Raw genomic sequence first — 15547 nt, 5'->3', positions numbered from 1 at the left:
GTAAACTCATAGACATGAAATGTAAGTTATTAGGATATAGAATGAGGCTAAAGAATGGGGAGCAGTTGCTTATGAGCAGAATGTTCAACTAGGTTGAACTTAAGTGTTTGATAATGGACAGATGTAATGGTAGCACATTATTATGAGGATACAGTGCTGAATGGTGTGTGAATGTGGTGGAAAGGGGCAGCCTACAGTCACGTATGTAGCCAGAAGGAAAGTTGGAGGTTAAAAGATGGGAATGTACAAAACAGTGAATCTTGGTGGTGAACAATGTCTGTGATTAACTATACGAATACTAGAAATCTCTTTCATGAACTAGAACAAATGTGTGACACTATAACCAGAAGTTAATAGTAGAAGATTATATAGGGAAAAAATATATCTATTGCAAACTGTGTACTACAGTTAGTAGTATTTTAACATTCTTTCATCAACAGTAACAAATTTATTTTACCAATCCTATGAGTCAATAATGGAGGGAGGGGTTAGGGGTATGGGAGGATTTGAGTTTTCTTTTTTTTGTTTTTGTTTCTTTTCTGTGATGATGAAAATGTTTTAAAAATTCAAAAAAAATTAATGGTGTGCTGGTTTGGATGTATTATGTCCTCCAAACACCATGTTCTTTGATGCAATTTTGTGGGGGCAGATGTATTTAGTGTTGAATAGATTGCAATTCTTTGATTGAATGTTTCCATGGAGATGTGACCCACCCACCTATAGGTGATAACTCTGATTGGATAATTTCCATGGATGTGTGGCCCTGCCCATTCAGCATGGGCCTTGATTAGTTTACTGGAGCACTATATAAGCTCAGACAGAAGGAGCGAGCTTGCTACAGCCAAAAGGGACACGTTGAAGAATGCACAGGAGCTAAGAGAGGAGCTGCAGATGAGAGACAGTTTGAAGATGGCCATTGAAAGCAGACTCTTGCTCTGGAGAAGCTAAGAGAGGAGAAACGCCCGAAGAGCAACTGAGAGTGACATTTTGAAGAGGAGCTGTGGCCTACAGAGGAACGTCCTGGGAGAAAGCCATTTTGAAACCAGAACTTTGGAGCAAATGCCAGCCACGTGCCTTCCCAGCTGACAGAGATTTTCCAGATGCCATTAGCCATCCTCCAGTGAAGGTACCCAATTGTTGATGTGTTACCTTGGATACTTTATGGTCTTAAGACTGTAACTGTGTAACCAAATAAGCCCCCTTTTATAAAAGCCAATCCATTTCTGTGTTTTGCATTGCGGCAGCATTAGCAAACTAGAACGTATGGTATGTGAACAATCTCAATAAAATTAAATTAAAAAAAAAACACATCCCATAAAATTCCAACTAGTAAATTTAGAAGAAGTTATGGAATTAGAAAATTACTATTTGGCAACCACCACAGTAATAATTGTCTCAGGCAAGAAGCATCGATCGATGATAAAACTAGTGGGTGAACGTCTCACTGTTTTGTTTTGTTTGAGAACAGGATATTCATGTAGTCTCAGCATACCTCCCCCCGCATTACTTATTAACTACAGAGAGAAAAAATAGTAATTTATAGTGGAGAAGGTAGGCAAATGCCAGCTTAACCCCGTGATAAAGTTCACATTACCAATAATGGGGCAAGTTGACATCCTGTGCCTGAAGGACACAGCATCCTTTCTCTGGTAGTCCTGTCAAAAATGCATGACCGGGATCTATCTATAGGAAACACCAGACAAACCCAACTGAGGGACATTCTACAAAATAACTGACCTACAGTCTTTAAAAGTGCAGTTCTGAAAGACAAAGACCGAGGAACTGTTCCAGATTAAAGGAGAATAATGAGAGATGGCAACTAAATGTAATATGTGACCCTGAATTGGATTCTGGACCAGAAAAAAAGCATTTTGCTCTAAGGACTATTGGTGGGACAATTGGTAAAATTTGAATAAGATCTATAGATTAAATAATATTTATCAATGTTAATTTCCTGATTTTGATAACTGAACTGTGTTACATAAAGGAATTTATTTTTAGGAAATAACTGGGAATAAAGAGGGACATCATATTTGCAACTAAAAGAATTCAGAAAAAAATAAGAGAAAATAATAAAGCAAGTATGAAATGTTAATATTTGGCAGAATCTAGGTGAAAGGAGGATACAGGAATTCTTTTCCTAAACTTTTCTGTAAATCTGAACTTCAGAAAAAGTTTAAAATTAAATTAATATCTACAATAAGGAGCAAATGGAAATTATTTGCCTCCAGTTGTGATTCCCTAAGAAAGACAAAACCACTTATGGCTTGTGTATTGTTTTAGTCAAAAATTCTTAACCTGAATCTAAACATTTGGAAACTTCAGACAAACCAATTAAGGAATATTGTATAAAATAACTGACCTGTATTCTTTTTAAAATGTCAAGTTCATGAAAGATGGAGGTTAATTGACTGTTCCAGATTAAAAGAGGCTAAACAGACATGACAACTAAATGCCATCCATGTTCCTGTACTGGACCCTGTATTTGAGAAAATTTGCTATAAAAGACATTATTGATGCAATTGAAATTGACATATGAGTTGTAAATTAGGTAACAGTGTTATACCTGAATTTGATAATTTTCTAAATTTGATCATTGTATTGATTATCTATGCAAATACTCTTGTTTTTAGGAAACACTGAAGTATGTGGTCAAAGGGCATGATGTATTCAACATACTCTCAAAGGTCCATAAGAGTGTATATGTGAGACAGAGAGAGTAATTTGGCAAAACTTTAAAAACTAACGAATCTGGATTAAAGGTATATGAGGGTAATTTGAACTAGTCTTGTGACTTTTCTGCAAGTTTGAAATTATTTCAAAATTTAAAAAAAAATTAAGTTAAAAAAAATGGAGGCAGGGGCGCTGTATTCCAGTCATGACTCAGTTTGGTCCCTGATTGAATAAAGATAACGAGCCTCCACTACATCCAAGGCAGTCTTGAACAACAAAGCTGGAGTATGTACACTACCAGATACCAAGACATTCGAAAGACACAGTAATGAGGACAACGTAGTTTAGATGCAAGGAGAGTCAAATGGACCAGTAGAACAGAATGCAGAATCGAAAAGCATGTATATGGTGACTTGATTTAAAACAAACTTGCTACTGCAATGCTGTGGGGAAAGGATCGTCCTTTCAATTAATGGTGCTGGGTCAACTTGATATCCACAGGAAATGAATTTAAACCAAATATCAATTTCAGTGGAATTATACATCTAAATATGGAAGGTAAAACCAAGTTTTTAGAAGAAAACAGAATATCTTTATCACCATAAGGTAGGCAAAGATTTTTAAAATACAACACCCGAAATGTCAGTCACGAAGGAAAAACCATACATTGAACATTAAAATGGAGAGCTTCTGTTTATCAAAATTAACAAATGTGAAAAAGTGAGCCAGGGAGTGGAAGATATTTGCAAAACATACAACCAACAGGATTTGCATTTAGAGTATATAAAGACCTACAAATCATTAAGAAAAAGTCAAACCAATAGAAAAATGGGCAAAAGATTTGGGTGCCTTCACAAAAGAAGAGTCTGCATGGCCAATAAACATGAAAAGATGCTCCATCTCATTAGTCATCAGGGAAACACAAACTAAGGCTCCAATCAGATAAACTTACCCACACCTGAATGGCTAAAATGAAAAAGACACTCTAGCTGTGGCTGATATGCAGAGAATTCTCCTACACATGAATTCAACTGTTGTTATGCATACTCCAAAGTCTGGAAGGATATGCATGAAACTGTTAGGATTATAACAGAAGCCTTATAACTTTTAATGCATATACTCCTGTTTAATTGCATTTTTCATGCTCTTCTATTACAATTAGACAAAAATAAAAGGTTTTACATTTTGAAAAGAGTAAGCCTCTCTCCCCCACTGCACACAAGCAACGTCTTCGCCGTCATCTCTCTGGACCTTTCTGCAGCACTTAGCCCTGACCACTTCCTCCTCCAAGCCTCACAACCCTGGGCTCAGCTCTCCCCCACCCCTCACCCGCAACCTCAGCCCATCGAGGCTCCATTCCCTCAGCCTTGCCCCTGGGCCTCGCATGCCCTCACCCTCTCTCTCCTGTCTCTTGTCCAAGTGCCCTTTAGGGTAGCTCTTTGGTTACTCTGGTCTCATTTCCCCAGATTTCGGTGAGGAACAGACCTCTTCCCCTTTGTCTTCTGCAGACTAGTTGGACGCCTCCGACAAGTCTGCCTTGTGTCCCGGTCCTGCAGAGTACCCTTCCGCAGCTGTTCTCCCATCCTCCACGCCCAGCCCCCAGACTGCTCTCCTGGCCCATCTCCTGCGTCCCCCCCACCTCAGGCTTGCTGGCCCTGCTGGCCCACCCGGATCAGCTCCCCACCTACTAGCTGTGTAGCTTTGGACAAGTGATTTAAACCCTAGGCCTCAGTTTCCTCGCCTGTGATAGAATAGTCAACAAGTTTAAATGAGATAAATCCTAACACATAGGGACTGTTTAATAAATATTGCCTATTTCTACTATTTCCGTGATGCGTCGTTGGGCAGCATTGCGCAGCGACCCCTACCCCTAACCCAGCCCTCCCTGCCTCGCGTGGCTCCTCCCTGTCCATCCAGGGCCAGCCCGAGCATCCTGACCCTTGGTGCCCAGGCAGGTCTCTCCCATTCCCAGTGCTCTGCCCTCTCTCAGGCCCCGTGTTGTCCTTCATGGGGTTAGGGACCCCAGGAGTGAGTAGCTCGTGAGTCCGTGGCCTCTGAGCTGCCATGTCCTGTCCCAGCCTAAGAAGGCTCTCCTTCACGGGCTCTGCAACCCAGATTTGTCCACTGGGCAGCACCCGTCCCCCCATACCCTTATTAAAAGGAGAGCAGGGCTGGGACTAGGAACGGGGAGAAGGGAGAGCTCACCCAGGGCCCAGAGCAGCACCAGCAGCAGCAGGGCCCGGCCGGGCCCGGATGCCGTGGCTCCTCTCAGAAGCCTTGGTTGGGGGGCCATCTCCATGTCAGCCCCAGGACCGAGGGCATGGCACCTCTTCTCAAACAAAGCCCTCCGCTGCGGCCCAGGACCTGGGGCTTGGTGTCTGCTTTCTCCCAGCTGTGGAGGGCGGCGGGCAGGTGCAGTGCATTTGAAGGTCACCCCCAATATCCAGGTCTCTCGGAAAGCCCCTAGTTTGTGCTCTGCGGGGTGGGGCCATCTGAGTGCTGGGATGACGTGCAGAGGACTACTTCAGTTGCAAAGGACAGAAACCCAACTGCAATTTAAGCAAAGGAGGCAACTTAGTGCCCCATGAAACTGAAAAGTCCCCGGGAGGTCCCAGCTTCAGACCTGGCTGGATCCAAGGGCTTCAGCAGCTTTGCCAGAAACGCATCCCTCTCCTTCTCTCTGCTCTGCTTTCCTGTTCCAGTTTCATTCTCAGGCAGGCTCTCCACGGGTGGTGCTCAGCTGTCCCTCAGTGCTCAACGCAGGGGTCTGCCCGCTCGGCCGGCCCAGTAGAAAGAAAGAAGTCTCCCCTGGAGTCAGAGTGAGCTCCAAGCCCATGCTGAACCAACCTGGGTCAGGTGTTCGCCCAAACCAGCCACTTCGATCAGTGGGCTGGCCGGGACCAGGTCCCGTGTGCCCCTCTGGAAGTTGGAAATGGGGTGGGGCAGTGTCCTCTGATCTTTGTGGACTTCAAGTCACAACATGGTGGTTCCCCGAGGAAAGCTGGATTGCTGTTACCAAAAGAACAGAATGGATGCTAGGCAGGTGCCCACCTGTCCAAAGGGATAAAGATAGGCCTGAGAGGTGGGGAGCTACCCCTGCCCAAGCCGGGGAGGCACTGCAGCCCCTCTCCTGGCCGCTCCTGCTTCTTGGTTATGCCTCGACCTCCCCCCAGGGCCTCTACTGTACAGCCCCTCCTGTCGCTCTGCAAAGGGTGCCCTGCCATTGGACTGCTGCACTTGGAACCTGTGTCTGCTACTTCCTTCCTAAGCTGTAAGAAGGCAAAATTCCACCTCAGAGGATTGTCATGAGACTTAGGATGATTCGTGTTAAGAATGTAGTGGACTGAGGAACAGAACGAACTGTGGTGTGTGCATGCAATGGAATATGGAGCAACTGCGAGAAGGAGTGAAGCTGTGAGACACGAAACGAGGTGAATGGATCCTGTGACAGCATTTTGAGTGAACTAAGCCAGAAACAAAGGCAAACACTATAATGCCTCACCAATATGGACTAACTACAATGTGTAAGCTCAGAATTGAATCTTAGAGCACAGCGTATCAGGGGAATGCTTATTGTAATGGTCTCTAGATTGTAAGCTCTTAACAGCAGTCACATCTATTCCTGAATTGTAATGGCTGACTCCAAATTCTGAGATGCTGATCTCTTTGTGTGTGACCTGATCGGTCTCTGGAACTTGGGGTTTCTGTGTGACACCTGAGATTCACAGCTAGAGCTCGGCAGTATGAACGTCAGTATTAGTGCATACAGCAACTGTTTAAAAAGATGTAAAACAGTCTAGACTTCAGTTAGAGATATGAGTGAAGCAGATGTGGTTAGGACTAAGGCAAATCAGGACAAAGGGTTAAGGACGATACTGACTGTGTTTTTGTTTTTTTTTAATTTTATTTTGAAATAAGTTCAAACTTATAAGAACAGTTGCAAAAACAATACAAACTCCATACACAGAACTCCAGCATATCCCGACCCCCCTCCCCGGATGCCCTGATCCGACTGTGTTTTAAAACTTGAACTTCCGTGTGAGACCAAGGGAAAAGATGGCTATCTGGAGCAGGATCTATATTTTCCGTAGTACACTAAACAATTTAATTTGTACAGTCATCTTGTTCAAACACCATGATTACGGAACTTTGAACAGGAAGTGAGATCCAGTAGGTTTGCACAGGTTAGTGTAAAATAGCAACACATCCCAGAGTAATTCGGGCAGAGAATAAAAATATATTTGCAGCCCCCTCACCAGGAGCTGAGGGAAAATGCAGAAGTGTTGGACTTCCTCACTTGGGTTGTTGCTGATGTTCTCATAAACACTGAGGAGCGATGGTTTGGTATGCCGAGCCCTCTGTCTTGGGGCTTGCCCTCGTGAGGTTCATTGCTGCAAAGGAGAAGCTAAACTTGCTTATAACTGTGCCAAAGAGTCTCCCCCTGAGTGCCTCTTTGTTGCTCAGATGTGACCCTCTCTCTCTCTAGCTAAGCCAACTCGGCAGGTGAACTCACTGCCCTCCCCTCTACGTGGGACCTCCCTCCCAGGGGTGTAAATCTCCCTGGCAATGCAAGCTGTGACTCCTGGGGATGAACCTGGACCTGTCATCTTGGGATTGAAAACATCTTCTTTACCAAAAGGGGAAAGTAGAATGAAACAAAATAAAGTTTCAATGGCTGAGAGTTTTCAAATGGAGTCAAGAGGTCACTCTGGTGGGCATTCTTATGGACTATATAGATATCCCTTTCTAGGTTTTAGTGAATTGGAATAGCTAGAAGTAAATACCTGAAACTATCAAACTGCAGCTCAGTGGCCTTGACTCTCCCTGGGAGCTCCCTGCATAGCTCCTGGTGGAAAGGCTTTGGCTATGTGGAGGTGGTAGAGGTGGTTTATTGTTCTAGGGGATTTACACACAGGAAATCATTTGGGTTTTTAAATCCTGGCTTTTTCCTTACAGGTCTGTATTGCCAAGCAAGTTGTTCCACCTTTGAGCCTGCACCCTGCCCCCCAGAACGGGGTAACACTGTCCACCAAAAAGGGGCAATGCATCATCCTGGCACAAAGTGATCCCCTGATAAATAGGAGCTATTAGCACTAATAAAATGACCCTGTGACGTGACTGGTAGCAGGTTACCTGGGAAGGAGACTAAGGGTTGGAGGACAACTTTTCAATGTACGCTGTAGTACACTAAACAATTTAATTTGTACAGTCATCTTGTTCAAACACCATGATCACAGAACTTTGAACAGGAAGTGAGATCCGGTAGGGTCATTTAAATTTCGTATTATCTATATTGTTTTTTTTTAATAAATTCAAATTTAATAAATTTGAATTAAAGTAATGCATTCAAATTTTAATCAATAAAAATAACATTGAAAAATAAGCTAACTTTTACTGTGTGCCAGGGAAGTGTTTTTTATACTATTTTATAGATGATGAAACCGGGTCTCAAAGAGGGGAGTAACTTGCTGAGGATCAAGCATCCTTCAAGAGCTGCAGGTGGGATTAGAACCCAGGCCTGCCTGCTGCCAGCACCCGTGGCCTTCTCCTGCCCTCACTGTTTCATGGCTGGGTAGGCGGCACTTTGGTTGTGAGGCAGCAGCAATCGATGGGAAGGGCTTCCTGAACTCAGCTTCCCAGGGAGAAGCTGGCCAGAGCCCTTAGACCTCTGCGGATGGAGCGTCTCCTCTGGAAATCATCCAGCGAGGTATCCCTGCCTTCCTGGCCTTCCTCATTTGCTCCACAAGGTCCCCCTCCTTTAGAGAGCTCCCCTTCCCTGTCTAGAACTGAGCAGACCCCTCCAGAGGGGCAGCCTGCCCGTGACCATCCCTTCCCAGGTACCACCACCTCATGGTCTCTCGTGGGCAGCAATCTCACTCCCAGAGCCCACCTGGTGGCCCCATGGGACAGCGGGGTTTGGCTGGGCTTTCACCCGTCAGCTCCTTCTCCTAAAGCAGGGACTCAAATCCCCGCTTCTCAGTACCCATAGTTCATTTTAGAGATCCTGGAGCGTCCGCCGGTCAGAGCTGAGTTTCTCACCATGGCTGTGCCATAGTCTTCCCCTTGCCAGCCCACCAGATATGCAATTCAGGTATTCCAGGAAGCAACTAAATTTTAGAAGGTTGAGGGTATATTGTTGTGCCTAAAATTCCATGTGCTGCTTTGACGTCTTTGAGCCTCACAGGGCCCCAAAGGCTGAACTGTGAGTTCCTCTGCTCTTGCCAGATATGCCTCCCACCTGGCTAGTTCCACTCTCAACTGGGCCAGCTTGAAGCCTCAACCCAACAGGCTTCACTTCCCTGCCAGCCAACAAGACTATTCAAATAAGCCAGTCTCATTCTCCCGTGGGAACCAGGGGTCACCTCACCCCCTTGGTACTACAAAGCCGCCTCCCCCTGCCACTCTGGCTCACTCTGCTCCCGAGTGAAACCCCCGCAAGGCCCTGCAGGGTGCGCTGTGTCCTCCTCCTCCCCGGGGCTGTGAGTACCTGCAACTGATAACCGCTGTGGATCTCATCTGTCCAGTGCTGGGGGTTTGGCCATCTCAGACTGTTCAGGGTGGGACACCCCTCCTCCACCAACAGGGTGACGAGGAGGGGAACCAAACAGGAGGGGGCCTGTCCCAAGGACACACCTCAAGTCAGCAGTGGCACAGGCCCTGCTGACTGCCCACCTGATGCTCTTCTCCCTGAAGATCTCTAGGAGCACCCAGCCCCTTGCAAGGAATTAGAAAACAAACAACAACAAAAACAAAGACACTACCTTCTAGCTCTTGTGCATGTCCCTAATAGGAGAAGAGGATGGAATAAAGGCCGGAGCACTAGGTTCAAGCCAAAAAATCAAGGAACCAGACTTTTTTCACAAAAGGGCTTCCTCCAGAACACAGGTGTTTTGAAAACCATAGTTGAATCTTAAGCCAAAATGGTAAAGGAAAAGACTTGTATTAACATTGTCATCATTGGGCTTGTAGATCTGGGCAAGTCCAACCACTACTGCCACCAATCCACAAATGTGGTGGAATCAACAAAAGAACCATTGAAAACCTTGAGAAGGAGGCTGCTGAGATGGCAGAGGGCTCCTTCAAGGAAGCCTGGGCCTTGGGTAAACTGAAGCTGGATGTGAGCATGGTTTCACCATCGGTATCTTCCTGTAGAAATTTGAGACCAGCAAGTGCTACGTGCACTCATTGACACCTCACGACACAGACATTGTCACAACCATGACTGCAGGCATACCTCAGGCTGCCTGTGCCTTCCTGGCTAGTGCTGCCGGTGTTGCTGGATGTGAAGCTGGTTATCTCCCAGAACGGGCAGACCCATGGGTGTGAAGCAACTAATTGTTGGTGTTAAAGTGATTCCACTTAGCCACCCTACAGCCAGAAGAAGTGTGAGGAAATTGTTAAGCAAGTCAGCACCTCCATTTAGAAAACTGGCTACAATCCCAACACTAAGTAGCATTTGTGCCAATTTTGAATTGGAATGGTGTCAAAATGCTGGAGCCAAGTGTTAACTTATTCAAGGGATGGAAAGTCACCCGGAAGGATGGCAATGCCCATGGGACCACACTGCCTGTGCTGGTTTGCATGTATTATGTCCCACAAAATGCTATTATCTTTGATGCAATCTTGTGTGGGCAGACGTATTAGTGTTGATTAGATTGTAATTCTTTGAGCATTTCCATGGAGATGTGATACACCCATCTTCAGGTGATAACTCTGACTGGATAATTTCCATGGAGTTGTGGCCCTGCCCATCCAGCGTGGGCCTTGATTACTTTACTAGAACACTATATAAACTCAGACAGAAGGAGCGAGCTTGCTACAGCCGAGAGGGACACTTTGAAGAATGCACAGAAGCTGAGAGAGGAGCTGCAGATGAGAGACAGTTTGAAGATGGCTGTTGAAAGCAGACTCTTGCTCCAGAAAAGCTAAGAGAGGACAAACACCTCAAGAGCAACTAAGAGTGACATTTTTGAGGAACTGCAGCCTAGAGAGGAATGTCCTGGGAGAAAGCCATTTTGAAACCAGTACTCTGGAGCAGACGCCAGCCATGTGACTTCCCAGCAAACAGAGGTTTTCTGGATGCCAATGGTCTTTCTCCAGTGAAGGTACCCTATTGCTGATGCCTTATCTTGGACACTTTGTGGCCTTAAGACTGTAACTTTGTAACCAAATAACCCCCCTTTTATAAAAGCCAATCCATTTCTGGTATTTTGCTTAATGGCGGCATTAGCAAACTAGAACACTGCCCAGAGCTCCAGACTGCATCCTGCCATCTGCTTATCCAATTGACAAGCCCTTGCATCTGCCCCTTCAAGACGTCTGCAAAGTTGGTGGCCTTGGTGCTGTCCCTGTAGGCGTAAGCTCTCAAAACTGGGCACGGTGGTCACCTTTGCTCCAATCAATGTGGCAACTAAAGTCAAGTCTGTTGAAATGCACCATGAAGCTTGGCGTGAAGCTCTTCCTGGGGACCATGTGGGCTTCAGTGTCAAAAACATGTCTGTAAAAGATGTTCATCGTGGCAATATGGCTGGTGACAGCAAAAATGACCCACCGATGAAAACAGCTGGCATCACTGCTCAAGTGATTTTCCTGAACCAGCCAGGCCAGATCAGTGCCAGCTGTGCACCTGTGCTGGACTGTCACCCAGCTTGCATTGCTTCAAGTTTGCTAAGCTGAAGGAGAAGATTGATTGCCCTTCTGATAAGAAGCTGGAAGATGGCCCCAGATTCCTGAATTCTGGTGATGCTGCCGTCGTCAATGTGGTTCCTGGCAAGCCAATGTATGTTGAGAACTTCTCTGACTCTCCTCCTGTGGGTTGTTTTGCTGTTTGTGATATGAGACCAACAGTTGCTGTGGGTGTCATCAAGGCAGTGGACAAGAAGGCTGCTGGAGCTAGCTGGGTCACCAGGGCTGCCCAGGGAGCTCTGAAGGCTAAATGGATATTACCCATAACACCTGCCACCTTAGTCAAATCAGTGGTGGAAGAACAGTCTCAGAACTGTTGGTCTCAATTGGCCATTTGTATTTAATAGTGAAAGATTGGTTAATGATCTTCAGAAGGAAAGGGATGTTTTGTGGGCCATTTGTTCCTTTTACGTGGCAGTTTTAAGTTACTAGTTTTTAAAATCAGTACTTTTTAAATGGAAACAACTTGACCAAAAATCTGTCACAGAATGTTAAAACCCATTAAAACAAAACTTAATGAAAAAAAAGTCAGGGAGCCAAAAGTTATCCCTTAACAACATCCTCCAGCTTTCTCAGTGCCCTGTGGTAGGGAGGCTCTGCACACAAACCCTGGGCACCTGCCCTACGAAGGACGGTGCCTGATGCCAACACACCACCATCCACCTGCTGCTCTGGTGTCAGAGGCAGGCACCTAATTTTTTTAAAGAGCCTTATTGAGATATAATTTACATACCATACAATTCACTCCTTTTAAAGTGTAGAATCCAATCATATTTAGTGTATTCACAGAGTTGTGCAACCATCACCACAGTCAATTTTAGAACATTTTCATCATTCTGAGAAGAAACCCTCTATCCATTAGCAGTCACCCCCACTGCTCCCCAAGCCCCCACTCTCTCCAGTTCCTGGAAACCACTAATCTACTTTCTGTCTCTATGGATTTCCCAATTCTGGACTTCCATATGAATGGAATCATGCAATATGTAGCCTTTTATATCTGGCTTCTTTCATTTCACGTAACGTTTTCAAGGCTCATCCATGTTTCATAAGGATCAGCACTTAATTCCTTTTTATGGACAAATAATATTCCCTTGGATGGACACACCACATTTTTTATTTATTCATCGGTTGATGGACACTTGGGTTGTTTCCACCTTGGAGCTGTTCTGAATGAGGCTGCTATGATCATTTGTGTACGTTTTGGCTTCTAATTATCAAAACATGTTTACAGCAGCTCAGTCCCCTAATGGCACTGACTGAATCACCATACCTAGAAGGGAAAGTGCTAAGTCCCAGAGGGCACTGAAGCGAACTGCTGCCTTAGGAAGCCACAACATGGCCCCTCCGGGAGCGAGCATGTAGAGCGCCCCTTCCAGGAAGCAAAGAAAGCACGTGAAGGGCTCTGCTGACAGCTAACAGCCGAGTTTTTTTGTTTTTGTTTTTGTTTTTGTTTTTGTTTTTAATTTTTAAATTGTAGAATTTAGCATATATACATAAAAGTGACAACTTTCCAAAGGCAATTTAACAAGTAGTAAGAGAGCAAATTTCAAAGACTAGTATAGGTTACAATTCCACATTTTCAATTATTTCCTTATTATGAAATATAATGTATATACAAAAAGATAATATCTTTCAAAGTATGATTTAACAAGTAGATATATAGGAAATTTTTGAAGTTATTATGAGTTATAGTACCATAATTTCAGTTATTTCCTTATTGTGAAATACAGCATATATACAAAATTATAGCTTTTAAATTCCCATTTAACAAGTAGCTATAGAACAAATTTCAAAGGATGCTGTGGATTACAGTTCCACCATTTTGTTTCTTTCCTTCTAACTATTCTGATACTCTAGCAACTAAGAAAAAGAAAATTATATAAAGATTCAGTATTCATAATCCTTTGTTAAATTCCATCTTGTCTGTAGCTACCCCTTCCTCTAGTTCACTCACTTTCCTGATCTTCAGGGATGTCTAGGCAGTGACCACTCTAACCTGCTCATGTTGAAAAGGGTTGTCAACTTTATGAGCAAAGGGGACATATCTAGTTGATGTTCTTGAAGAAGCTGTTGTCTGTGGATTTTGGGACTTAACTGGCATAGGAGCACTATGAAGGATCTAAGTTTCTGAAGAATAAACCTAGTGACTGAAACCTCTCGAATAGGGATCCGGGCACTCTTTAAGGTTTTTGGGACTACTGTTGACTTGGGCCTATCATATTGTGGTCATTTGGCATAACTAGGTACACATTTACTTTTGGAGAATTAATAGATCAAAGGATGTATTTTTTCTTTCTAGGGAAATGGTCAATTTAGCCTACCCAAATGATTAGGGGGTCATGGCTTATATTGCAAAATAAAAATGCTATTCATCTTGTAAATTTTATGAGCTGATGAGAAGCTCTAAATGTGTTTACTTACATTCTGTTTAAAGTTTCACAGTAAAACTTGAGGGGAGGACCCGGCTTTTAGTCAGGGCTCGTGTTGGCTCTGGTTGGGGGACTCAGGCCTGGTGGGTTCCGGCCTTGGGGACTGAAGTGGGTGGGTTTCCTGTGTTGATCTTTTTTTTTTTTTTTTTTTTTTTTTTTTTTACTCTTCATTTTGTTGAGATATATTCACATACCACGCAGTCATACAAAACAAATCGTACTTTCGATTGTTTACAGTACCATTACATAGTGGTACATTCATCACCCAAATCAATCCCTGACACCTTCATTAGCACATACACAAAAATAACAAGAATAATAATTAGAGTGAAAAAGAGCAATTGAAGTAAAAAAGAACACTGGGTACCTTTGTCTGTTTGTTTCCTTCCCCTATTTTTCTACTCATCCATCCCTAAACTAGACAAAGTGGAGTGTGGTCCTTATGGCTTTCCCAATCCCATTGTCACCCCTCATAAGCTACATTTTTATACAACTGTCTTCGAGATTCATGGGTTCTGGGTTGTAGTTTGATAGTTTCAGGTATCCACCACCAGCTACCCCAATTCTTTAGAACCTAAAAAAGGGTTGTCTAAAGTGTGCATAAGAGTGCCCACCAGAGTGACCTCTCGGCTCCTTTTGGAATCTCTCTGCCACTGAAGCTTATTTCATTTCCTTTCACATCCCCCTTTTGGTCAAGAAGATGTTCTCCGTCCCACGATGCCAGGTCTACATTCCTCCCCGGGAGTCATATTCCCACGTTGCCCAGGGAGATTCACTCCCCTGGGTGTCTGATCCCACGTAGGGGGGAGGGCAGTGATTTCACCTTTCAAGTTGGCTTAGCTAGAGAGACAGGGCCACATCTGAGCAACAAAGAGGCATTCGGGAGGAGGCTCTTAGGCACAACCGTAGGGAGGCCTAGCCTCTCCTTTTAACAGCCGAGTTTTCTGTTGCTTTCTCTCTGCTGTGAAGAAAAAGGAAAACAATAAAAACAATTTGTAGGTGGAACCTAACTTTGGTTTGAACTTCAGAAAGCCTCCAACAGTGACTGTCTCCTATTCACTCATTGCAGGTTAACAAAATGTCTGTCAGTTTGAACCTTTCTAGTTAGTCGTTTCCTAGAGAGTCTTCAGTTTTTATTTCTTTTATTCAGTTACAATTTGATTCACTCAGCTATAGCTGCCACACATGAGAAAGAAAGCATGTATCAAGTCTCCTAACTGAAGGACAAGTCACCAAGCATAAACTGACCTGCGGCCAGACTTCCATGGGACTGAGTGAGTTGGAAAAGTCACCTAAGGGACCAACAGTGTGTGATTGCATGGGTGGGCTAAAGGAAGGGCGAGCACTGCCGCAGCATTTGAGATTTCACAAGAAGATTAGGTCTCGCCACTCAGCAGTTCATGCTGAGGGACACAGGAGACAATTTGAAAAGTAATCCTCCAGAGCTCCAAGGTAGGATCTTCTTCATGTGGGGCCGTGGTGAGGACAGGCATCTTCAGGGTGGGCAGAACATCACCATGACTGTCAAGATGCACCATGATGTCCACAAGAGCCCCAGTGGGATGGGTTCAATTACGCGTGAAGGGGAAAGAACATTCTGAGAAGTGACCCGGGTCAGGTGTGACAGAGGAAACCCACAGCAGAGTAGTGCTGATCAGTCAGCAGATAAAGCTGGAGCGGCTTAACGTAAACCCTCTGACATTAAAGAGCTTAAAACCCCAGGGGGAAAGAGGAAGAAAACAAGAGTGTTCATTTTTTAA

General features: G+C 44.4%; 1 protein-coding gene and 1 pseudogene across 1 annotated transcript in view; both read left to right on the top strand.

Moving 5' to 3' along the window:
* Positions 1–7919, top strand: part of GLG1 (golgi glycoprotein 1) — a 216890-nt gene extending 208971 nt beyond the window's left edge. Inside the window, exon 27 of the mRNA XM_037816454.1 lies at positions 7630–7919. Coding sequence (XP_037672382.1) covers positions 7630–7663 — 34 coding nt within the window. The 3' untranslated portion in view covers positions 7664–7919. The remainder of the gene's footprint in view (positions 1–7629) is intronic.
* Positions 7920–8347: 428 nt separating this feature from the next.
* On the top strand, positions 8348–11702 carry LOC119518571 (annotated as a pseudogene).
* Positions 11703–15547: the final 3845 nt, after the last annotated feature.

The sequence above is a fragment of the Choloepus didactylus genome, chromosome 22 (genome assembly GCF_015220235.1).
Source record: "Choloepus didactylus isolate mChoDid1 chromosome 22, mChoDid1.pri, whole genome shotgun sequence".
Lineage (NCBI taxonomy): Eukaryota > Metazoa > Chordata > Mammalia > Pilosa > Megalonychidae > Choloepus > Choloepus didactylus.
The sequence above is the reverse complement of the archived record's forward strand: the minus strand, read 5'-3'. Positions and strand labels throughout refer to the sequence as shown.